General features: G+C 34.5%; 1 protein-coding gene across 1 annotated transcript; it reads left to right on the forward strand.

The window, feature by feature from the left end:
• The first annotated feature begins 1600 nt into the window (after positions 1–1600).
• LOC127853960 (sushi, von Willebrand factor type A, EGF and pentraxin domain-containing protein 1-like) lies at positions 1601–27107 on the forward strand. The gene is made up of 23 exons (XM_052388829.1): positions 1601–1826; positions 3115–3342; positions 5433–5660; positions 8766–8972; positions 9460–9636; positions 10051–10227; positions 10484–10663; positions 12396–12590; positions 12973–13167; positions 14015–14206; positions 16303–16497; positions 20032–20232; positions 20599–20793; positions 21210–21377; positions 21801–21938; positions 22381–22515; positions 22845–22970; positions 23253–23374; positions 23713–24045; positions 24365–24566; positions 24911–25080; positions 25460–25581; positions 25731–27107. Exons 1-23 carry the CDS (start codon positions 1697–1699, stop codon positions 26128–26130), a joined length of 4416 nt encoding a protein of 1471 aa, XP_052244789.1. The 5' UTR covers positions 1601–1696; the 3' UTR covers positions 26131–27107.
• The last annotated feature ends 787 nt before the right edge of the window (positions 27108–27894 follow it).

Genomic DNA, 27894 nt, shown 5'->3' on the forward strand with positions numbered 1-27894 from the left:
TTAAGTATTCGTTTTCAAGTCAAATGTTTTGATGATGCTCATATTTGCGGAAGAAGTTTTCAATTAATATATTTAAGACTTTATACGATAATAAATACTAGTAATTGCTTTCTATTTCGCAGACTGTGGATCCTACCAACGTGAAAACAACGCCGATATAACATATTCTCCTGAAACAACGAATGTTCATTCAAAAGCAATTATATCATGTAGAGAAGGGCACAGGATCACAAACGGCGCTGGAAACAGCGACGTGATCAGACTTGCGACATGTGAAGAGACTGGGCAGTGGAATAGCACATACACATGTGAACCGAAGGGTATATTATATATTTGTGTTTATTTATTAGAAAATTTTTTTACATAATAGTCTGCGGTCTTTTATTGCGTGCTATTATACTAATTTGCATGAACGGCTGTATAATAAACGCATATATAATACATTTCTAATAGTGGTGATGTTCAGTATAACATGCAATAGGCCAGATGGAGTTGTCATATGCCACATTGAGGGATAATTAAGTGCAGTCTGTGGCAGGCCAACTCGAACAATTTAATGGCGTTATAAATGCACACGAAATTATGACATCATGCATGCATATAAATGTTCGAATAGTTAATCTTGAGGCTAGTTTTATGTCTCAAATTGACACATCGTGATGACCCTTGTTGGCGTGTAGTTTTGCTTTTGATCGTCATTGTTTCTATACAAAAATGCAAGTGTAATTATTTTGCTGTCCCGGTGCACTCTATCGCAGTCTTTGATTGTGTAAAAAATCATTTACAACGTCAAACAATAAGCCCGTGCTAGACGACCCAATGCAAATATACCCAAATGTAATATTGTTCATCAATTATCGATAGCATACACATGTGCAATCGTTCTTACTAGGTTCACGGTAACCTTATAACACACGTTGGTAACGGACGTTGAAACGTGTTTCCTAACTTTTAAACATTTTTTTCACATCCACACTTGTTTATTACTTTTCTACGGTTAACACAAGGACAATGTTATCGACATTTAATGGATTTTCTATTGTTGTTAATCGAAATAAAAATAATATTTCCACAATTGCTTTCACCGCACAAATTAGCACACATGTGTTCGGAGATATATTGCTCAGTTCCTTGTGAAAGAGGCAATATTACAGACCTCATGAAATGGAGTTACCTTTAATGGGAATCACATGATCAATAGCGAATCATTTGATTTTATTCTTAATGATTATAATTCTGCGAAATGCGTATCGTGCATGGCATATTGCTCCTGTGTAGTGATGTGATGTTTCGTATCACTTACATTAATAATGTGGGGTAGAGTCGCACCCGATACATTTCTCTTGCGATATGCTATTTGATAAACTACGTAGCACACGTAATAAATTGCTCGTTATGGTGTTCATGTTTATAAAACATTTCAAGTATGTTTCATAAAACGTCTAACTTACGTTCAAAATAATTTGTATGTTCCTTTATGTATTATTTTATTACTTTAGTACCTGCGTGAGCACATGCGTTGTGGTTTCTTGTGATTCAGCATTATTTTTGCGAACTTACGTTTGCACGAATGATTAATTTCATAAAATTTCGCATAGCTTGCCAGGCCCTCAAAACCGAACACACCGATGATAGTCACTGGCATTTGGATGATGCTGCGTTAGACAATGCTACGGTGCAGAACTACGACGCACACATGCCACTAAGGTGTGACGATGGATACTGGTTAAAACCTTCGTCGACCCTTGGCAACCCACAGAGAACCCAGGCAGTGGAGTGCGGAATAAACGGGACCTGGACACCCGCTGCAAACTGCGTTATGATAAGTATGCATTTTTTTGAGAATTGTTTGACGTCGTTTCCCGTAATAAAGAAAAGACGTTCCGTGCGTGTACATTTGATAGCCAGAACACTAGTCGATCTGCTGTTAAATATTATATTGCCATCGGTGGGACAATTTATTGTTACTCGTACTCAGTTGACGATGCATAATGTGCAAGAATAGCAAGTTTGCTGGTTTCCGGTGTCTTGTTAAAGTGTCTATAGGTAGGTACATGTTGGCAACGCTTAACTCTCACCATGTTTTGCGCATTGCCCTTTGTCAAATAACAGGAAAACCAACGAGAACCATTTTTATTTGGATAATCATAAACCCACCGATTGCAGAATTGATATAGTCAATAATGAAACAGTATGCATCGTACGCTCAGATCATTATTCATTCTGCCAAGTCTTTAGTGTATGCCCCTTTTTCAAAATAGTGCACCAAATACGTTTTGCAGTATTAAACAATTCGTTTGAATAGATGCACGCTTCAGGCGTGCAATCAAGCTTTTTAAGCAATATGCAAAAGTCACGCACTCCGTTATATGCATAAAATCCAGCATTCTATCTGCAACTTACACGCGTTATGCAATGTGTGTGCAATGCCGTTTTTTAAGCATTTGGCAATTAAGACACACTCCGCTCTGTGCGTGGAATCTAGCCATTGAAGAATGTTCGATATAAAGGATAACTTTTTTGCAAAGTCAGCAATGGTATATGGATTAAAAATCATGGAGCATTGATCCGATTAGTGTTATAACTCTCGGGTAGCACTGAACTGTCAGAGCTGTATAGCGAGTCGGAGCTGGTACCTAGTCTAAATGGCACAAGCCGCACCGAATATCGTCAGTATACGCCAAAAGGCAATGTTTGACATGAATGCTTTATACGACAACTTTACCAATATACATACTTCAATATGATTGTATGAGGTGCATGTGCATGCGCGTTCATATGTTTTGTGGACCATATACAATGTTAGAAATGTTACATTTTTATACGATACGAACGCCTTTCTAGGATCGCTATACGGCTCGTGTATCCGCTTTTAGTGAGTAGAAAAGGCATTTTGAGGTATACATCGGTTAATAGGCAAACTATTGGTAAAAACAAACGTTCTCGCCGATAAATATGACTTATTTTGCTAATGTGATTTGTATATTCCTTGTATGTATTCTTTTATTACTTTAGTACCTGCGTGAGCACCTGTGTTGTGGTTTCTTGTGATTAAGCATTATTTGTGCAAACTTACGTTTGCACGAATGATTAATTTCATAAAATTTCGCATAGCTTGCCAGGCCCTCAAAATCGAACACACCGATGATAGTCACTGGCATTTGGATGATGCTGCGTTAGACAATGCTACGGTGCAGAACTACGACGCACACATGCCACTAAGGTGTGACGATGGATACTGGTTGAAACCTTCGTCAACCTTTGGCAACCCACAGACAACCCAGGTAGTGGAGTGCGGAATAAACGGGACCTGGACACCCGCTGCAAACTGCGTTATGATAAGTATGCATTTTTGTGAGAATTGTTTGGCGTCGTTTCCTGTGATTAAAACACCCAAAAGACGTTAAGTGCCTGTATAGTTTATAGCCAGCACACTATTGTGGTTTTTCTCAAATATTATATTGCCAATAGGAGACACAATTTAATGTAAATCATAATCAGTTGACGATACATGATGTGCAAGAATAGCGATTTTTTCTGTTTTCATTTGTGTCGTTTAAGTGTTTCTATATAGGTACTTGTTTACAATGCTTTAACTCTAACCATCTGCAGCATACTGTCCTTTGCCAAATAACAGGAAAGCCAACGAGAATCTTTTTCATTTGTATAATAATACAACCACTGATTGTATGATAGATGTATTCACTAATGATACATTATGCAACGTACGATCAGATGAATACACATTCTGCCAAGTCTATAAAGTATGCTTCTTTTTCAAAAAATTTCACCTAATTCCTTGTGCAGTTTTAAGCAATTCGTTTTAATAAATGCACGCTACACGCGGGCAATCCAGCTTTTTAAGAAATATTGAGAGGTCACACACTCCGCTATCTGCATGAAATCCAGCCATCTATCTGCAGTGAACACATATTTTGAATGTGCATGCGATGCAGCTATTTAAGCATTCGCCAATAAAAACAAACTCCGCTTTATGCGTGGAAACCAACCATTTAGAATGTTTAATATATACGGAATATTACGCTAGTCAATTGTTCCAAGAGTTTGTATCACTCGAGTAGTTTGTGTGATGACGTATCACACGAGAGGCGGAGCCTCGAGTGTGATGCGAAATATCACAAGCCACGAGAGTGATACAAACTCTTGGAACAATTGACTAGCGTAATATTCCTTTTATTATATACAACAACTAATGAAAACAGTTAACACATGTATTTTGTACTTTAACAAAACTGACAAAACAATGACTAAAACGGTACGCCATAGTTTATTTAAGACGCGTAAGAATACAGTTTATGTAAATTAACGTGTAAACATTCGAACCGGGAAAACACAGGTTTCCGACAAGCTTACCTTAATGCCATCGTTAATCCAATTTTTATAACAATGAAGTTTACATCTTTAATCCGATGTTTATAACAAAAACGTTTAAACGATAAGCACTTCCACTTCTATCTTCCATATCTTTATCGAAACTTAGTTTAAACCACACTATTGTATTGTATTCATATCGAAATATACATTTATGCATAAAAAACACACACTCCAAAATACGTTTTTAACACATAGTTTACTGTTAAAAAACACCACGTCCGACATGTCCTTAAATTCCAGAGGGTATAGATAAAAATATTGTGTTTCGTAACATAAATGACGTCACACGATGTACTACGTAATATATTTCGTAATATAAAATATTTCTATTTTCGGTGCGTGTAATGTGACGTCATTAAATGGGTCAAAGTAGTCCGGCTAGTATGGTAATACGGAATTGGAAACAGCGAGTAGCGTAATTTTTTATTTCAACGATTGATACAAGCTGTATTTTGTTAAAAGCATTAAACATGTATATAATAAAACGTATAACTTTTTGGTAAGCTCAGCAACGGTATATGTATTCGAAATCATGGAGAATTGATTCGTTTAGTGTTATAAATCACTGAACAGTCAGAGTTGTATAGCAAGTCGAGGCTGGTACCTGGTCTAAATGGCACAATTTATACCGAACATCGTGAAGCAATGTATGAAATGATTGCTTAATACGACAAATTTGCCAATATACATAATTCAATATGATTGTGTTAGGTTAATGTTCATGTGCGTTCATATGTTTTGTGGACCATATACAAGGTTACATTTTTGGACGATACGAACGCCTTTCTAGGGTCGCTACACGGCTCATTTATCCGCTTTTAGTGAGTAAAAAATAAGATTAAATATACACATCGGTCATTAGACAAACTAGACGTCCTCAACGAATAATATGACAAAGCTTTGTTGTTTTCATATTTCTTAAATATGTGTTTTATTAATTTGGTACATGTTAGCACGTTTGTTGTTTCTAATGACTCAGCATTGGTTATGTGAACACATGTTTGCGCGAATAATAAATTGCATTACATTTTGCATAGCCTGCCCGGCCCTCATGACCAAGCACAGCGATGCTTGTCACTGGCACATGACTAATTCTACGTTAAGCAATGCTACGAAGATGACTTATGACGCAAACGTGCAACTCAAGTGTGACGATGGATACTGGTTGCAAAACACGTCAACCCCTGGCAAACCAAATACAACCCAAAGAGTGAAGTGCAGATTAAACGGGGACTGGACACCCGCTGAAGACTGCTCTATGATAAGTATGAATTTATGTGAAAATTGTTTGACAACGCTTTCTGTAGTGCAACACCCGTATAAACATTAGAAAGTCGTTTATGGCTTGCTAATGTGTAAACAGCACACTTTTCTTTACAGTTTTTTGTAATATTGTATTGACAATGTATGAGACAATTGAATGAACATCATAGTCATCTGACGATACAGTTGTGCGAGAATAGCAGTTAATCTAGTTTAATATCAATTGTCATGTTAAGATTTCTCATTATAGGTAGGCTTTGGTTATGTTATAGCTCTAACCATAGTTTGCACGCTGTCCTTTGCTATATGACAAGAAAACCAACAATAGCCATCGTCAGTTAAATAACCCACCGATTGTATACTAAATGCATTCAATAACAAAACTTGATGCAACGTATTATACGATCATAACACTGTCTGCAAAGTCTTCAAAATGTGCCTCGTTGCTCCCCAAATATTGCACCAAATTCAATTTGCAGACTACACAAAATTAATTTTGATAAATACACGCTACACGCGTACAATCCAGTTATTTAAGCAACAGGCAAATGTCACTCACTCCGCTATTTGCATGAAATCCAGCCATCTATCTGCAATTAATACGAATTCCGCAATATGAGTGCAATGCAGCTATTTAAGTTTTGGGCAATTAAGACACACTCCACTATATGCGTGCAGTCCAGCCATTGAAGAATATTCGATATAAAGTATAATTGTTTGGCAAAGTCAGCAATTGTAAATGGGATTGAAATGGAGAATCTATCAGTTTAGTGTTATAACCAAAGGGTAGCGATGACCTGTCAGAGCTGTAGAGCGAATCGGCCCTGGTACTTGGTCCGTATGGCGCAATCGATACTGTACATCGTGAGTGTTTGCCCAACATGGACTGGTTGATAGTCATGTTCTATACGACAACTTTGCTAATAATTATGCATAAATCAATATGACTTAGTTTTGTTAATGTTCATGTACAATTGTATGTTTTCTCAGAAAGATAGCATTTTTTAACAATACGAACACGCATTCCGCAATATGCGGGAAATGGTGAAATGGAATGTCAGCCTTGCATTAGGTTTGGCTATTTGGAAAGGGTTAAACGATGTTTCTGAACCGAACTTTCAATATATAAGTAAACTATTCTTATTTCTGCAAATCGAAGTAAACACATCCTATTTACTTTTGTTTGAAATAACTATAATAAAACTAAACAAAACACTACAATTGTGTGCTTTACATACATAAAACACACTTCATTCATGTGTATTTACTGGAGTCTTTGTTTCAGTAAATGTTTGCAACGACCCCTTCAATATTTAACAATAACACTGATGTTTTTAAAGAAAATAACAATCAATCGATCGTCCTTTTCAATCAGTACACGTCATATGGTCATTGGAGCACATATCTAGATGCACAAATCTTTATTCTTTATTAATTTCATTATAAGTTCACATACTTTATTCACATTTAAATAAGCATTATTTTGATTTCACCGACCTCAACAGGAACACAATTCTATTTTTTTTCACGGTTCGGAACCATTTGAAAACGCATGTGCAACACATGTTGTTAGCAAGAGTCTATTTGACGAAAATTCGAGACGAACCAGGACAATTTTAATACTCAGCAGAGACATTATGGTTACACACGTTCTGAACATGTTTCATCAACATTAGGGAGCACTGGGAAACGCATGTGATTTCTATAGTTTTTACAAGCATTGTCTTTAATTTGACCAACTGGCTAAGTTTTGTACCCGACGCAGCCAATTTTGAAATTGAAAAAGATACCATGGCGAAACAGGTTATGACAGAGTGATGTACAGATTGGAAAATAAATGTGAATTTGCCCTGTTCAATAGGTAAATCCTGATGACTGACGACGCGCAACAGTAAACAAACTTTGCTACAGTGTTTGACAAAAACGTGAATATCGTGACTTCAATTTTATATGGACATTTAATATAATAACTTCATTATTTGGTTTCATTTTAAGAAATTTATAAATCTCAAAGTATCACTTCCTTTTACTTACACATTTTTTAATCGTGGTAATAAATAGAAACGCATTTGGCGTAATAAAAGTTATAAGAGTTCTTCCCATTACTTCTGCATGTTGTGTTATATATACTAATGTATTCAATAAAAAAAAATATATATATAAAAGTAACAACACGTGACTGGGATTTTAAATATATATATTGATATAGCCAAAGTGTTTCACACAGCTCATCAGGGCATAATACAATATATTACAACGTCAAAATGTCATGGAGATAACGTCATATCAATTATGACGTCATAACGTCAATAAATTTTAAATGAAATTTAATTGGGTTTTAATACATGTATAAAATGTTGTTATTTTGCTAACCTAGCTGAAAAATTGTTCGAAAATAGCTTGTCAAATGGAAATATTTTTAATTTTGGTTCATTTTGTGAACATTCATATAAATGTTTACTTAAAGGCATCTGTCTTGTTAAGGTGTCTCGCATTTGTTGTTCATGGACAGATCGCTTATTTCTAAGTTTATCGCCAGTTTGGCCTATATAATACTTTTTGCATCCATTGCATACTAATACATAAATCACATTTTGTATATCACAAAATATACAAACTTATTTCAATTACTGTTTTGAAAAGTAATACATATTATAATCTATTTTGATCCATGATCATTTAATGCTAGCTAAATAAAATAATCAATCCATGATAGATACATTTTTATAATGGATTAGCTCAACTGGTTATAAACGAAACAATAATATAATTACTTCTTCAGTAATTAATAATATTCAGGCACGTGGAAGTTTTTCAGAATGTAGCTTATTCTGTAATAAATGATTTCCTAAATATTTTTTTAAAAATCTACGCATTTCGATGACAGTATTGCTGACATCAATGTAAATGCTCAATAGTAGAGTACTGCTTATTTGTTTCATTACGAGAAGTTAACAATTTTACATTCGTAGATGATCGTGCTATGAGTTGCGATTATCGTCTTACGAAACTATACCTTGCTATACAGGTCTGAGTATATATGATTGTTCGTATAAGAGAGTAATAAGTTAAAATCTCGATATTTTAGCACTGGTTATATGTTTTAGATTGCGGTAAATTTACTATCGACAACCAAAACTCAAAGAATGCACAAATAACATGGCATAGTGGAACCCTCTTTGGAGATGTCACTACTGTAAATTGCGATGGCGGATACAGAATCGTGGGACCAAACGTGAACAAACATGTATCGGAGAATATAACGTGTGGTTCCGATGGCCGTTGGGGAAAAACGTCTGGCTGCGAACCAAAAGGTACACTAATCTTACAAATATTTGTGTTTTTCACTATTACATTGCATCCGTACACAACAATTGTTGTCGTAAAACAACAGAACATCGTTGAAGAACTCATTGCAGATTTTGAGAAACCGGACTAAAAAGCATTATATGAAGTCATTAGATCCAAGTTTTCAGAATTCCAAGATTTTTATTAAAACATATAATTACATTAACAAAACCATAATAGTAATAAATCGAGGTAGAAAACAACAATTAAATAAAAACATTCTACTTTGCATTTTTTTAATGCGCAACATGTTCGCCTTTGTTTTGGATTCTTTTTTGTTTACTACTTGCAACATTGGAGACATTCCTCTTTCATTCCCTACTCACGTGATTTAAATAATCATTAAAAGTTCATGGTGATTTTATTTTACACGTAATCGGCTAAAAAAGAAATACTGATGTGCTTTAAATACATATTATATTTCGATACCGAGCTATACTCACAATGTTACAGATTGTGGAAGACCTTTTGAACCAGACCATGGCTGGGTGAATATCTCGAATGGAACCGCTGTAGGAAACACGGCCACTTTCTACTGTGATATTGGCTACACTGTAGTCGGAAACAATAAAACAACATGCCTTAACAACAACACCTGGAACCGTCCGACACCAGAGTGCAAAGTCAATGGTAAAACAACACTCACATTTATTAATTCTGCATAAGCACGCAATATATTAATTAGATAGTAATTGTCAGAAACAACTTGAACCATTGAAAAGGTTTACATAGCTTATATTACGCAGCGAAACAAATGATGAAACACGTTTTATATCGAGAATCTCATCATATAAAAATGTATCGTATCCACAAAAGTAACAAGATAACATAGGACAGCTGTTTAAGCTTATAAAACCGACAAGAAAAGCCTTAAAGGTTGATCCTAAATTATCAGTAAAGCAAATAAGCACACAATTAATAAGTCACATACATAATTCATATTAAATATTTCCATTATGCAAACAAATTATGTAATAACCTATAATAAATGCGATGCTGCCTGCAAATGATGGCAACGAAATTCGTTTATTCTACTTTTCCTAGATTGTGGCAATCTGACGCAACCGCAACACGGACACGTGGATACCTCTAACGGAACAACATATCTTTCGGTCGCCGTGTACTCGTGTGAGGTTGGATACACGCTGCTCGGAAATGCATCCCGTCTTTGTTACGCAAACAAGACATGGAGTGATCTACCACCGACATGCATAATTAATAGTATGTGCAATGTGTTATTACATACGTACGATGCGTATCAATTTTTAAAGGATTTACTTTTGTTCACATTACAAATTAATTAGCGATTGTGCAATCTCTCCTATATATATATTTAGTATGTAAACACGTTCATTAGTTTGTCTTTATTATTAACATACATATTAAATGCTTCATTAAATTAGTTAAGCTATTCAATTCAATCCTCTTTCAAATAATTAATTCGAGCTAATTCGTCACACATTTTCGTTATTGACAGATTGTAAAGATGCGAACCCCATCTCAAATGGTTACTACACCCTTTTAAACGGCACAACGACATACCAGTCGACGGTTCGGTATTCGTGTGACGCGGGGTATACACTGTACGGTACCGACATTAGACGTTGTCTTGCCAACAGTAGCTGGACACCACTTGATGTCAACTGTACAATTAAAGGTATAGGTGTACTTCAATAAACGAGCGCGATTAATTAAGATGTTTTATTCAGGCAACACAGGATATACGATGTACAAAACCAAAATCAAACGTCGACAACATACATGCGTAGTTAAACTGAATTTACTTATTGTTAAGTATACCTTGTACAAATAAGTGGGAACTGTTTCCTGGTTACTTTCACAGATTTCATTGCGTTTCGCTACTTGGTCTTAACACATAATATGCAAAAGAGTGTATATCCAATAACAACCCTGATATTAACGATTTAAAAAAATAACTTTAAATAATAACAAACTGACGTCACGAGCGGATTATTAAATCAATGTGCGGACCTTTTTGAAAGGCAAATGCTTGCTTTGTTTCCAGTTGCCTGTTATTTCGAATGATTTCATTATAGATATGAATGACTTATACAATATTGTGAAGTAAAAGTCATAATTTTTTTATTTTTTCTCTCCATTTACAAAAATGCTATTTCCTTTCATGTTTATTAGATAGATGTTGTTCATTTGTTTTCGGGTCTTCTTGTTTATTCTTTAATTTACATATTGATATTTGACGTATATCATAAGTTGTTATGGTTAAGTGGTACGTTAATGAACATCAGTAATTGTCATACTTACCTGTCTTTGTTGACAATTTAGCCAGGAATACGCTGCATGCATCTTCCGCATTTTTTAATGTTAATTTGGGGTATAATCAGTTGCACTTTCGCGTACCAGTAAAGCACTGGTTTTATTTATATGTTTTAAATAAGCGCTGATCATATCGGCCCGATCTGATTTATATATCTGAAATGAATCCGATCGATGAAGGTCAACTACTGATCAAAATGTCCACGCTCAGTCTTAGTAAACGGTGATACATAAAATTAAGCTACAAATAAGCATATACATAGAAAAAACAATGATACAAAGAAACAAATAATTTCAATACTTGACTTATTGAATACACGTTAAACTGTTGCTTAGGTCGATCACACTTTTTTAGATTTCAAATGAGTCATCAAACAAAATCTTATGAACAGGGCGCTTACCTCAATGATACCTTTAATGATAACTAATAACAACACAATAATGCTCTATGCTGTTTCATTTTCTGTACCTCCATCCATTTTTCTGAATTTAATATATTCGACAGTATATTTTTGAAAACATTTGTATCGAATGCTAACCATTCATACAACAAACACGATTTACTCTCTGGTCATATCGATCTATGTAATTGTTATTATAGTTTTAAATTATGCCTGAAATACACACAATCCGAAATTTATTTTGGATTCGTAAAACTGCTTATGTATTCAACTTGTTTTATTACTTTACTGTTAAAAACAAAAATACGTCGCCAGAATTGGTATCCCGATAATGCAGATAGTCTATCTATAAATTGTGTGTTTTATCACATAAATTACGTTATCCGAGATATGTTATAAATTGCAAATTCAGTAAAATGGACATAAAAGTGTGGAACACTGGTTTTGTAAAACATTTTAGTGAATTTTATACAATAACATAGAGCTGGGTCGAACGTCTATAATTGACCCTAGCTGTATAACGCGTCTTGAGGCAAAGGCTCTCGGGCTATAATATCGGCAGTGGGCTTGTTATAGACGTTCGGCCCAGATCTGTCGTAGGTAACGGCCTAATTCTATAATATAACTTATATGATATGACCCTCTTATCATTTGTTATTATTGTAAACTTTATATAAGCCCCTTGAATTTCAGACTGTTTTGATAAAGTTTTGCCCGAGTTCGCGAATGTAACTTTCTCGAACGGAACATTGTACGAGTCCATAGCAACTGTAAAATGTAAAGATGGATACAGAATACTCGGTGGTAACAATAACTGGTTAACAGCGGAAAATATAACGTGCACTGCCTTCGGCAACTGGTCTGAATATGATGGTTGTGAAAAGAAAGGTATTGATGCATGCCTCTATACTTCTCAATTAATTGATTGCCTTAAAATAAGGCTTTTTCGTCAATTCTTGCACAATTAGTGCTAGTGCACGCATGTAATCATATATAGAACGGTATTTCAGATGTCAGAAAACAATAGTTCATGTATTTAATTTCAAACGATGTTGTCATTGTTGACGAGTTTTATTGACGAAGAGCTGCTTATGTTTAAGTAAAAATATACTACTTTATTCTGGAATTTAGGTTGAAGGCTTCGTAAATAGTTTACTCGTTTCGAATAAACGTAGTTTCGTTCAGGTATTTTGTTATTGTAAATGTATTATTATTTCGTGTGAATGTGTGCGGATTATACATGACTATCACGTATCACGTTCTATTATAGACTGTGGTAAAAAAGAGTCATACGATAACGCTTTTGTGCTCTGGAAAAATGAGACCTGGTTTGAGTCTTCGGTAATAGTTCAGTGCGCTGAAGGATATCGAATAAACGGTAGTCATAACAATAACGTTACCAAAGAAGAGATAAAATGCCAGGCGGATGGTCATTGGTCGACATCACAGGGATGTATCAAAAAAGGTAATGATGGTCGTATAATTATTACCATGATAATTAATAATATAAATATAGTGCATAGTAATGGTATTATAAATATGTAATAATAAGAATACTGTGTACTACTATAGTTATTATAATTATTATCATGATTATGTTTATGTTTATGATGATTATTATTATTATTATTATTATTATTATTATTATTATTTTATTTTATGCTTTCCGGTGGTTTATAGAGAAATATCAGTGAATTAAAACTGATAATTTCACTGTTAAAACAGTGAAAATTATCAGTGAAAATTATCGATAATTTTCACTGTTTTACCGGCACTATTTGTTAAACCCCATTGTGACCCCCACACATTCTTCCACCAAGAGCGAGAACTCTTCGATAAATATTTATATCAACATACGGAGTAACTTCCCATGAACATACATGTACACACTGCTAACGTTATTTACGCTATAAATAGACTCCGCCTATTTATACGACAACATGACATAAACAAATTGTGTCATCATATGATTATTTATTTTTTAAATGATGTTATCGGTGTTTTTTTTCTTTTCACATAATATGTGTTACATTGTAAATACAAAAAAGTTATCCTCTATATTAGTATTATTATTATTATTATTATTATTATTATTATTATTATTATGATTATTATTATTATTATTATCATCATCATCATCATCATCATCATCATCATCATCATCATCATCATCATCATTATCATCATCATAATCATCATCATCATCATCATCATCATCATCATCATCATCATCATCATCATCATCATCATCATCATCATTAGTATGCGTATTCGATATAGTTAAATCCAGTCAGTGTGTGTATGTCTCTTAGAATGTCCAACGGATATCGAAGTTGATCACGGTCATGTAACATATTATGGGCAACTGTACCGTGACATTGCCTCTATAAGATGCTCCCCGGGCTATAGAATTAACGGAACGAAAGGCAACAGCATCGTCAATCAAACTGTGAATTGTCAATCGACGGGCAGATGGCAACTTCCAAGTGGTTGTGTACGAAAAGGTATGATTGTCATAGTAACTTACGTTTAATACGTATCACTCACATTTTTAACAGTATATCAATGTATTTCATCATGAAACATACTCTTAAAGTTACCTTGTTTAACTCTTACATGCATAACCGATCTCCGCATCGGAATCACTATAATATGAATACAAGTTTCGTTTTGAAAGTAATATGCTTAATCATCAAGTACAAACCATTATATTAACTTACATTTTTAGCTCGACTATTATATATGAAATATATATAGTAGAGCTATCCTACTCACCCCGGCTTCGGCGTTCCCGTTCCCGTGTGCGTGAGCGTTGGAATGTTAAAGTTTGCGTACCACCTCAAATATTTTCTAAGTCCCTTGGCATATTGCTTTTATATTTTGCATACCTTTTTACCAACATGACCCTTACGTATAAACATGAGCAGGCAACTGTATCAAGCATTGTGTAAGAATTATGGCCCTTTTTCCACTTAGAATATGCATATTATTGATAAATCTATGTTACAGTTTGCGTACTACCTCAAATATTGTATAAGTCCCTTGGCATATTGCTTTTATATTTTACAAACTTCTTTACCAACATGACCCCAACCTATAAACAAGAGCAGACAACTGTATAAAGCATTTTGGAAGAATGATGGCCCTTTTTCCACTTAGAATATGCATATTATTGATAAATCTATGTTAAAGTTTGCGTACCACCTCAAATATTTTCTCAGTCCCTTGACATATTGCTTTTATATTTTGCATACTTCTTTACCAACATGACCACAACCTCTTAACAAAAGCAGACAACTCTATCAAGCATTTTGTAAGAATTCTAGCTTTTTTTCACTTAGAATATTGAAGATTTGGTTAAGTTTTGTGTTTAGGTACACTTTATTCCTAAAGTATCAAAGCTATTGCTTTCATGCTTGCAACACTTACTAACTATCATAAGGGGACTCTGCAGGCAAAGTTATGTAACTTTGACTGGCATTTTGACAGAATTATGGCCCTTTTTATATTAAGATAATTGAACATTTAGATAAGTTTTGTGTTTTGGTCCATTTTACTCCTAAAGTATCATAGCTATTGCTTTCAGACTTGGAAAACTCGCTATCTATCGTAAGGGGACTTTACAGGGCAAGTTGCATAACTATGGTTGGCAGTTTAACTGAATTATGGCCCTTTTTTGTCTTAGTAACTTTGAATCTTTTGTTAAATTTTGTGTTTAGATCCACTTTACTTCTAAAGTATCAAGGCTATCGCTTTCAAACTTCAAATACTTTCTTACTATCATGAGGGTACTGTACTTGGTAAGTTGAATTTGACCTTGACCTTTGAATTACCTTGACTCTCAAGGTCAAATTAATAAATTTTGCTTTAATTGCCATAACTTCTTTATTTACAATCAGATTTGATTCAATTTTTGACAAAACTACACTTACCGGACATACCACAATGGACTCCACCCAAACCATCCCCCACGCCCCACCCCAGAAAACCCCCCACAAAAAAAATATTTTGTTTTCCTTTGTTTTTCTTATTTTTGAAAGATAACCTAATAAATGACCACACACCCATATTATACCCCCCTCTCCACCCCGCCCCCCCCCCCCAAAAAAAAAAAACATGATAACAAAACCCACAAATATTTATTTATTTTATTTTGAAGGACAGTCCAACCATCCCACACAAGCTATTCCTATCTAACTTGAAATAAAATGTCATTAGTTTGTTTTATGTATTGACAAATGTTCAAAAGATTGTGGAAAATATACTTGAAGTCAGAATCGTCTATAAAGTACAACTTCTTTAAACCATAAAGGATCAATATGTTTCAGTTATGGTCCTCTTCAACTTAGAATATGAATATATTACCTTGACCTTATTGAATATGAACAATTTCCCCATGATGGGTTATGCTATACTGTCAAGCACTCGAATAGTCGAGCGCGCTGTCCTCTGACAGCTCTTGTTAACATGACCATTCCGTAAAAAAGTTACGCTTTTAAATTCCGTATAAATATTATACACGGTTTGCAATTTTCTAAGAGCTATTTAATGTCGTTGTGGAAGTAAATAGTTATATTATTAAAAGAATGTTCATTTTCAGATTGTTTAGATAAAGAACAACCCTCTAATGCGAGTGTTAATTACTTGAACGGTACCCTTTACGAAGCAATAGCATTCAGCACATGTCGGGAGGGTTACCGTATCAAAGGAAGAAACACAAATGTCAATGTATCGGAGGAAATACAGTGTCTGGATACGGGATTATGGTCTCCAGCATTAGGATGCGAACGAAAAGGTGCTTAAACATGTGATGTATTGGAAACAATTTTGTTCCATTGTCTGTTACTATCGTACAAATATAACTTAAAATGCAATGCACGTGAAAAGTTTTTAAATATAAATATCCACACGGCTGCCTTGGCTGTTATCTTAGTTGTATACATTGGTGTTTATGTTTTCATGTGTTTTGTCTTGTTTCTAAATGTTTGGCTATAGATATCTTGCTAAAGTACAGGAGCCGTATTCACCAATGTACGTAAGTCTCAAATCTTAGACTCAGCTCAAGTTTCTGACTTAAAATCAAACTCAGGCTTACAAAACTTATTTCACGAAACTTAAAACGGTAAGTTTTAGACTCAGACTCAGTATGGTAAGTCTAAAAATGCTAAGTCTACAATGTTTAGACTTGTAAACGTAATACAATCGCGACGTAACGTTTTACACACGTACAAATCCAAAATTACCGCCGCACGACGCCACTTGCTTTTTCATGATAATTTAAGAGTTGAAAAAGTGTTTATCGACCGAACGAATCCCTCAGAAATTGATCGGGACATTGAATGCTATTTCAACGTTTTCGTTTTACAAGACCGGGTATTATTTTTATTTGTAATATGTGTGATGAAGAGCTGAACAGGAGTACAATGCGGAGCCTGCCAGTTCCGGTAGTTCTGGCAGTATGAACCTACCTGAGGTACGTGGCCAGCGGCGTCTTTCAGCTTTCCGTCGGTGATAGTACTGGCCTGTCACAGGCAACGGTTAGCCATTTATGTGCACAGGTCAGCGACATTCTGTCAGCGAAAGTGCTGGCATTCGTAAAATTTCCAGCAGGTGCAGACGCCGCCGTCGCAAAACTTGAACTTAGTGCCATCGCTGGTACGTGAGTGAAAATGAGATGTATGCTTTTGCAACTGTTCTTATGTATAATAGACAACTGTAAAACTCATAATTATCCGCGTTTGTTTGTTGTCTGTGTGATAATAATCTCAAAACTTAATGTACGTGAACATGCACTAATTATATAGATAATACGTGTTGTTTTAATGTAATAGCAATAACATACATTTTAAAATATCACTAACTATCATAATGAATTTATTTCTTATTAGTGATACCTATTTTAAATCGTTAACAAGGCAATAACTTGACATATATTTTATTTGCATTAATGATCTTTTTATAGATATCGCAATTATTATATTACACTATTACATCCGGAATGTTTACTTTCAGTTTAGAGCTGCCGTTATCAGTTACATTTTTTTTTTTTTGTTATTGTTTTCTTTGTATTACATGACTGAATTTGAATATTTCATTACTAGATTTGGACATTTCTTTACGTCCAAAATTGACTGGACCATCGGACCAGTCATCTGTAATTTTCTACTGGACCGTCGGTAATTTTGTTGGACCTGGTCTTCGCTCTTGTGGCTTAATCCGAACACTGCATCACCACCGCCTGCGGCTGGGTGCCGCATTTCTCCGACTTGTTTATGTATACATTGAAAGAATTACAAAACATGCTGTTTCATTACCAAGAAATACTATGTTTGCATATGCACTTATTCCTTGAATAAGTGAACTCAACAACAAATTTGAAACAATGATTATAAGTATCTGGCACAAAGGAAAACAAAATATTTCCTTTAATGCACATACTTCATTAGCAGATCTTACATTAATGATATATATTTTTTTTTACAACAAACACTGAAACAAGGAATCTGATACGCCTTGCCATTTCATGCCATATATCAGTAAATGAGTACATGAATATTGTTATTTAGTGCACCTTTGGTGAGCTTACTTACATATTAAAAATCATAATCATTGACAAGTGTCAGATCTTTTCACCACATGTTTTAATTACGCAAAGCCAATTATTATTTATATAAAATTAAACGATAAAATCTGAAGATTGTTTACAATGTGTGACGTTGATTTACATTCTATTTCTAACACCATTTCAGCAAATCATACAGTACTATAAAGCATACATTAACCAATTGAAAACACTTATAAGCTTTATTATTTAATGTATTTGTTTTAAATATTCATAGTGATTATATCACATAGAAAACACATATTAGGTTCGACATGTAGTAATATTGAAACAGAAACTAACTGCAAGTGATTAATACTTTGTCAACAAATTTAATTAAATTAAAGCATAACAAAAAAGGAATTACATTTTATGACAACTTACACCGAGCCATGGACTTTTTGACTTTCTTACTGTTCTCTAGTTCTCTCGACACCAAATTCTCTGAAATTTTAATAAATAAAATGGTATGTCATGTGTATGTGTGTTAAGTGAATACATTAGAAGTATTTATTAAACACATTACAATTTATGTTTACAACCATGACTGTTGATTAGTTAAATATAAACGACATACATGGTCATAGTTATCGATGTTAACTTGTAGTAATTGAAAAGCTCATTTAAAAATGTGAATATTAGAAAGGATACGAATAAAACATAAATTGTTACGGATCTAACAGGCTACGAGATGAGAACTAAAAAATACCTTCTAAAATGGTACAGTTATCCGTTATAGCACAAATATTCCATTGTAAATACTTAAATAAAAATTCACGTGTGCACATTTTGGACACAGAGAACGTGCAACTGTACCATAAATCATAACATTATTTGAAACTAAAACACATTCCAAAATGGCATCCAAAATCCGTAAGTAGCTATACTTTGTTGAGTGGTTATGCCCTTTCATACATTGTGCATTATGCGGCGTTAGTAAAAATGACATCGGTAGCAAATCCAATCGTATACTTTTAAATAAAATATTAAAAAATATCAGTCAGATACGAAAATAACATATAACTTACAATGATATTCTGCTCGCCACCTCGTCCCATTTTTATTCTTCGAATAACCGAAATTTTTCGACTCCCATTTCCTTGTATTTGCCGAATGAAAAGCTCCAGTGGTCCCAAATCAGCGCGTTCAAAGCAATCTTTGCTGGAGACTTCTGACGCTTCATTTCGCTTTTTTACAACTGACAGACACTCCATCTTGAAAGTTGTATCAGAAATGTCTTCTGCAATTTGTTACACTATTTGGCGCGTTTTTTCTACTAGAGAGTTCGCTTAGTCGTGATGTCATTAAATAAACAATCTTATTGAAGTCTATTTCCAAACGCGTTCGTGAATACGAATCCTGAGTCTGTCTTTTGTAAGTCTAAATCTGAGTCAAAGCCTGAGTTTGAGTTCAAGTTTGCGTTTATTATTGGTGAATACGGCTCCTGGACTTGTAAGTGATGTGTATAATAATCTCTTATTGATAAAACTGTAATTGTTTTTTTATTTGAAATTTTATGACAAATTCATTAAGAATGGCCAGTCAATTTTGACTAAACGAGTTTTGCCCTGAATGCGTTTGTTATTATTTTTATTTACAAAATGGCGTAAGCTTATTTACATACACTTTTGAGTAGACTTATGAAATGCCCTAACTAAAGAGCAGAATCGTCGTTCGAACACATACGCGTTACATATTTACAATGCGTATTATTATGTTATATTATAGACTGCGGATCAGCGTTAACCGTAAACAATGCGAATGTCAGCCTCCAACCATCTGGCAATACTTTATACGAGGCCCATGCCACTGTCACATGCCTTACCGGGTATCGGCTCTACAGACATAATGACAATCATCAAATCGATGAACAAATCCAGTGTCTCTCAAACGGATCCTGGAATCTTTCATTGGGATGTGAACGGAAAGGTTAAACACTTGGAAACGCTCTTAAAAATTTGTTCCGTAAAAACATGCGTATTATGTACATTAGTGTGTAGGAAAAGTCAAATAAATACAAAAGTATGGTTTTATTAGGTAACTCTGTAATCATATTTTCACTTTTTATGTTCTAAGTGACATTATTTAATACCTTCTAAGATTCAGAAAGACTTTAAAATGACAAAATACAAAAGCTTCATTTCATTATTAAAATGCAGATACATGTGTACATGAATAAATAAAATAATAGATTTGAATAACAAGTATGCATGAATTTGAATTTTTAGTATCATTTGTTATCATATTTCATGTTTAAATGTGTATTGTTTTATAACATATACTTTATTTTAAAAGATTGTGGAAATGAGTTTAGCCAAACAAATGCCAACGTGACATTTCCGAATGGCACAATGTATCAGTCAACTGCCCAAGTGCAGTGTATTGACGGGTACCGTCTACAGGGCCAAAACGACAACAGTAAAACGTTTGAACACATTCCATGCACTGATGGCGGCCATTGGGACGTGTCACATGGGTGCGAAAAAAAAGGTATCACAAAGCAAAAGCACAATACTACGATTTCAAATAGATGTTAACTTTTAACACATTATGTGAAGAAGGTTCACGCCGAAAAACCTTTAGTTTACTGTTGTTGTTGCTTATTACTTGCTCATATTAATATGCCTATTTAATTGACGTTAATTTACGTTAATTGACGTTTCTTTATCAGCCATGTATTACTAACTTAGATTTAAACTGATTATTAAATTAGCATTCGATACGTGTTCTTGATTGTAATTATCATTAGATTATACTTATTTCGCTGTTTATATCGTTAAGGGTCCATTCTTTAACGCATAAACACTGGCCGCATGTTATACATACACATTTATTATCTTATAATTCCTCACCGATCTTTTGATACTAAACTAAGATCCCAAAGCTAAACATGCATTATCCTTCAGAATGTGGAAGACCTCATGACATCAACAACGGAAAAGTTACGCGTGGACCTTGGACGTTTGAGAGCACTGTGAACTATATCTGTAACACTGGCTACCACACCGTCGACGTAACCACACTAAAGTGTAACAGCAGTGGTCTTTGGGATAATAATCCGCCAAACTGCACTGGTAATTGCGTAATCATCACGGTTAAACAACGCGTGCTCATGTTTTATCATATTGTTGGTTTATCAGATGTGCTGTTGTGCTATGACATTCGTAATGAATAGACATTTATAATCCGCGATATTAAATATAGGGACACGGTTATACTACTACTATTATTATTCTTAAGCCCGATGATTCAAAACCTCACCACGCGTCTATTATATTGTTGATTCCCAATGTACTTTTCCGTTTGCATGCGTTAATTAAGATTATATTTTTGTAAAAATCATGGTAGTTATGTTATGACATTTAAACATCAATATTTTATCGAGCCATTCAAATACTCTTTGAACTGTGCTAGTATTGTTAAAAGTTGCAAATATGTAGTAAACTTATTGTTTATAGTACTGCATATTAAGCATTGAATTGTAATGGTGCACATAGATATCGATGAATGCAACAACCACGATCAAAACCACTGTCACTACTACTCCGACTGCACAAATACTCCGGGAAGCTACACGTGCAAGTGTATCGAGGGTTATGATGATCTAGACGGTAACTTAGGTCGAAGGTGTGAAGGTAAGATCAATGGACGTATTTAATAAAAAAAACTTGCAAATGTCTCTTCTACTTATACTCGACCGACCTTTTATATTTACTACTTGAAGTGAAAGTTAGGAAAATCACTACAATTAAGATAGAGTATTGTTTTTATACGGTATTAATTATAAACCGCACTTCGTTGGGCGTACTTAATATCCAAGTCAAACAATCAATTATGTTACCACATGAAACAAATAAGGTCCGTAATTAAAATACTAGCAGCTGTGCTGCCTGTTTTGTTTTTACTATTACATAATAACACGCATTCTCGTTGACACAAATACTACCCTGTTCGCGTCATGGAGGTCTTAATTGCTTCTCTTGTGTACGTGTTCGTTTCCACAACCGATTAAAATCAATGTGAAATATCCACAACGCTTGATTATGTGATATGTATTACATCAATAAATTACTTCAGATCACAACGAATGCGAGGACCCTCCAAATACCCAGTGCAGTTTCTGGCTCAACAAAACGCGCGCATGCGTGAACTTGCAGGGTGGCTATATTTGTATATGCAACAAGGGATGGAACGGCACCAAATGTGATAATGGTATTGGCCAGTTGTGTTCATTATTTAACTATCGTGTTAGTATTTTAGTAAATGCGAACAAAACGTATACATCTGTATCTGTGAAGCGTATAGGAAAACGGGTGAGTTCAATGTTGTAAAATGTTATTTTAACGTGTTGTCATAACAGGACGGTGTACTGTATGTTCACATGTTATTTCAACCGAATATAAGTCATTTTCATTTTATAAATCATTTTTATTACAACACAAATTGAGATATTTTGTCGTACATTTACAAAATAATTTAATGTCAAAGGCTAACGGAGTATCTGTTTCATTTCACATTTATAATTACGTATTGTTTTGCAGATATTAATGAATGTTTCGAACCACATCCATGTGGTGAACATGCTCATTGTACAAACCTTTTTGGAAGTTATAACTGTTCATGCCCGCCTCAATACCCGCAGGGTAACGCTTTCCTTGGCTGTTTTGGTAAGCATTAGTTTATCGTTTGAAACATGTTATGAAACTTAGTAATACCTTTTTCTTCTTCTTTGATGTGTTTGTGTTCAGATTAAAACTGTAGAATCAATGCATGTTTTGTATAAGAACCTCATTGGTAACAAATCGATACATTAATGTGTATTTTTGAAGTTTTTAAAATCCATTGTGTATTCTACTTGCTTATTGATATATTGTTTCTTTCGTCGCTTTTAGATCATGAATTTATCATTTCTATCGATTCTCCGTTAATGTTGATTCTCATTGTTTTAGAGCCTGTGATTATATCCTTTGAAACAAACGGAACAAGATTCAATGGTGACAACGAAATCTTAGATACATTTCAAATACCCAATAGGTTTCCGTACTTTGGAACATACTACACGTTATTCAGGGTAGTGTATCAATGTTATTATATTGTTCAATTGTATGTTAGTTACATATGAGACACATGGAGTCAAACCCTTGCCGGAATTAAATAATGTTTATTTACAAGTTTGTCCATCAATATTGTTGTCAATTCCTACCTAATTTTAAAATCATGTCTATTCAATAAATGCTAGCCTTTCATTTAAATTAAAGTCCATGTAATAGAGGTGTACCGACCCTTTCCGGATGACGCTCGCACATTGTCCTTAATCTAAATTATGCAATGTTTCATACAATCACGTTCATTCAACCAGCATTTGATCAGTTTCACAAGCTGTCATTTTGTTGCTGTTGCTTATTTCAGCCAAGCATGGATGGATTCCTCGCCCTCGACTTCCAGCCGCTCTACAATCAATATGGGGGCGAAACTCCCAGCGAGTGGACAGCTGCGATTCAGAAGCATATCGTCATTGCCCCGCTATGGACAAACATTGACAGCAGAAATATATCTAATGGTGGTCTGTGGGTCCATGTATTAACTGAGAGAGACAAGGCTGACGTTGTACAAATCCAAGACCTCGTTCGCCAATACACCAATCAGTCTGAGTTCAATGTCAGTGTTGCCTTGGTTGCCACATGGAAACACGTGACTGTCCACTCGCCATACGAACCCGGATATGAACTCGTCAATCATCAGGTTAATTACGAAATACTTTGTAATTAATCCTCGTGACACTTATGGCTGTCAACTTGAAAATGATAATAATAGAAGTACATCATTTTCTGTTCGCGTTATTGTTATAAAGATTATGTGATGTTTTACATTCAAGCACGGCTGAAATAAGTTTACTTTAGTTAATAACGTCACAACCATAAATATATTGCAGGAAAATTATAGTTGGTTATCATTGATATACAGACGCAAATTTAATGTGTTATTATATTGTCAAAATTAAATATTTACTATCAGCAATTCAATTGTGATGTATTTATGATTTACGCTCTTTTGTTTACAGAACCTTTCGATGCAGGTCATTTTAGTGACAGACGGTATGTACACATACATTATGTTCAACTACGACAGGGAACAGTTCAGCATCAGACCATTACCAGAAGTACCTGTTGCCAGTGGTTACACGCATTTGGACTATTCCGCAAACGTTCTGTCTACCAGAAACAACTTTACAAATCTAAATAAGGAATCCAACGTGAACCCAGGTGATTTATTTTAACACTTTTATTTTTTGAGTGTGGATATCATCATTAAGTGTGATCAAAAATCAATCAGATTATACTCATAAAAGATACACACAGTTACACAATTTCATAAACGCGTAAGGAGTACAAACATTTTTGACTTTGTTTTATTCTGAACTTTATATCTACATTATTATTGGGAATGACAAAATAACATTACACAATCGATAGTACTGATTTTGTAGGATTAATCTGTGATATGCAATAACGTTTATCATCAATTACGTAACTCGATCATCTAGTTCAAAAGTTTTTTTTCAAGTTATTATTTTATACAAACGTTTTTTATGCTGTCTCGTTCATAGAGTTCCCCGGCCGATGGCTGTTCAACGTGACAACTATAACCGCATCAATGTGGAATGAGACTAGATGTTTGCAGTTCGTGAAGGAAAATAACAGCACATTAAAGAGCTGGATTACAGAACAGCTTGTCTATGCATTACCCTGTCCCTGTCAAGAGGTGCTCATGCTGGAGGTATGAAGTTTAATAATGTTTAAGCCAATATGGTTATGAATTCAGCTTCATTCAAGATCTGAAGTATTTACTATTATTGATGATTTATCGAGTACAATATACTATATTTACTCAATAAGTTTAAGTGAAGTGTGTTTATAAACAGTTACACTGAGAAGAACAATACTAATAGGCCATTTCCTCTTTTGTATGTCATTATTTTTAAATTAGATCGCATGTGTAAAAGACCTTCTTCAAGGATTTGTTTACATCATTTTTGTTAAGTATCATAATATACGCGGACTTTTTTTGTATGTCCGTAGGGCTCATAAACATAAACCGAAAGACATATATAGATTTTGGCCGTATTCATTTTTTTTTGGATTGTGCTTTGTTTAAGGATTACACGTTTACTCGTAAAGATGAGATATTACCGGGAATCGGAACCAAGTTCACCCACACGACATGCTACGAGTCCTGGTTCTTCAGCGCCTACGGGATCAAACAGAGATGCTGCTACATGTGAGTTAGCCTATTTGATTTAAGTAAAATTATATAAGTTATTTATTTGATTCAGGCGACATCAGTTTGTTCATATTTTGTTGTGCGGCTTGTGTTCAAATTGTTCAATCCGTGTATTTCACCGTTACTTTAAAATATGACGTTTTCAGGTTCAGCAAACTGCAGTCTCAGTATCCGGGGGCTGTAGCCGCGGAGTTTGAGAACTCCACCATTGCATCACTCCTCCAGGATGGCTACTATCAGTGCTGCTCCCCTGACGGCAGCAAAAAATACTGTCACTTGTACCAGCAGATCAACCCTCCTGATGACTGCTCCAGATACACAATCAGCGATGAGCTACCACTGGAGGACAAGAAAGACTATCCACAGATTGAAGACGTGGCGGTGGATGTGGAAAAATTAGCGACCAATCCTCGAAATAGGGTCTTGAGAAATGTACAAAGTGATGGTGACCAGAGGAAACCTGAATCAAATGTTAACAGTTTTAGCAACGATTCAATGTTTATTGGTATGTACAGAAATCTGAAAAAGATGTTTGGGTTCGGATAGAGAACAAAATATGATTACCCGAAGTTCATCATATTATCTGAAATGAAGTGACATGTTAACCTGCTTCAAAATGCGTATGTTGTTGCGTGTTTGATTGATGTAATTTATGTCGCGTTTGTTTTTTCTCATACACATTATTGTTACATACCATTAGCACATGTTTAACTATTGTGTGTATTGTGAGATGATGAGATACCTGGGTTTACGTAGTCAACAGAAAAGGAAGTCGTATATATAATGAATTCTCAAGTTCAAAACGTCTTCGCCCTTCAGCGAATTCAATTAATGGAGTTGGATTGCGAAATATACTCTTATAACACCATATCCGATAATGCCATATTGTCATGCCAATAAAATAATATATGTTTCGATTCTGAAAGAGAACGATAAATTATGTACCCTACGGTAATCATATTACATAATGTACTTGACATAAAGTGACATTTTAAGGTATTGCATAATATGTGTCCTGTTGCATTTTAGTGTGACATAATTTGTGTCGTGTTTCACCTGTCATTAATATTTCGTAACATACCTTAAGCACGTGTTTGAAATCTTATTGTATTGCGTGAATTGTGTGGTAATGATAAAATATATTAACATTATGTGTTAACGTATTCACCAGAAAAGGAAGTCATATATAAAAAGTATTTACACTTTTGAGAATTCAATACATATTGCTCCATTTAGATTGGCATTAAACAATAAACTTTAGTTCGGGCGATAAACACGTAGTCATGTTGATCGTGAAGTTTGTAAGTTTAAGGGTATTTACAATAGTATGCCTCTCTTTAAGAGCCTTTAACGTAAAATAACGCTAACCAATGGAGTTTATCAGCCTACCAAAGGTTTACTGGTAGACGTGAGTCACCCGAGATGGTTTAAATTTATAACGGCACACATTTCGTTGTCATATTTCTGATCTAGTAGCTTAAAATGCAACTTCTAAAAATAGTAACCTTCTGTAATTGTGTATTCATAAAACATACACGTATTGAACAATTTTATTATGCATGTTAGAATATCTTAGTTATTTTATTATTGATTAAAGTGACGTCATATTCTACATTTTATTTTGATTAAGTTCATAAATCTGCATCAGTTTTTCTCTTGCAATCGACGATTTAGCGCACGTCAGCCAGAGCAACAAAATGACCGTCAGTTGTTAGGCCTATACAAGCAACTGCCTCTGACCTAGGGGACTCTACTTATTACATCATATCCGCAAATATGTGAAACATACAACAATAGCACCATATCCCAGGATGATACATTTTCATACTAGAATGATAATATAAGCGCACTAAAGTACGATTCACAAGAACGACACCAACTACAAAAACATAAAAATGTCCTAAGCAACTTCCGCTTTGGATCCTGTATGTACTACGATAACAACACATTTTAAGACGAAAAGGACCACGCAAAACTAACACTGTCACAACTTGTTTAGCAATTAACACAAAGACCAAACATACATTGATCAAAACTATTTTAGGAAACGAGTCATTTTATAATTTGATGTAAGATGAGACGATGTGAGTAATCGCATCGCTGGTTTTCCTCCATTGTTTTCAGTAAATTGCCGCATTGAATGGAAAATGTAGCATTTTGTAATTTCTTAGAGTTTGTGTGTGCTTAAAGTGAGCAATCTACCGCGAAATCTACAGCCTTGTATACAAATTGTTATGTATAAGTTTTAGATATATTATATGATGAACACCAGGATAATTAATAGTAAGCAATCTTTGTAGGCAATTATGA

The sequence above is a fragment of the Dreissena polymorpha genome, chromosome 12 (assembly GCF_020536995.1).
Source record: "Dreissena polymorpha isolate Duluth1 chromosome 12, UMN_Dpol_1.0, whole genome shotgun sequence".
Taxonomy (NCBI): Eukaryota; Metazoa; Mollusca; class Bivalvia; order Myida; family Dreissenidae; genus Dreissena; species Dreissena polymorpha.

Coding starts and splice junctions, on each gene's coding strand:
- LOC127853960 (XM_052388829.1), top strand. CDS start 1,697: ATGCCACTAAGGTGTGACGATGGATACTGGTTAAAACCTTCGTCGACC. Junction 3,343..5,432: donor TGCAAACTGCGTTATGATAA/GTATGCATTTTT, acceptor CATTTTGCATAG/CCTGCCCGGCCCTCATGACC. Junction 10,228..10,483: donor ACCGACATGCATAATTAATA/GTATGTGCAATG, acceptor CGTTATTGACAG/ATTGTAAAGATGCGAACCCC.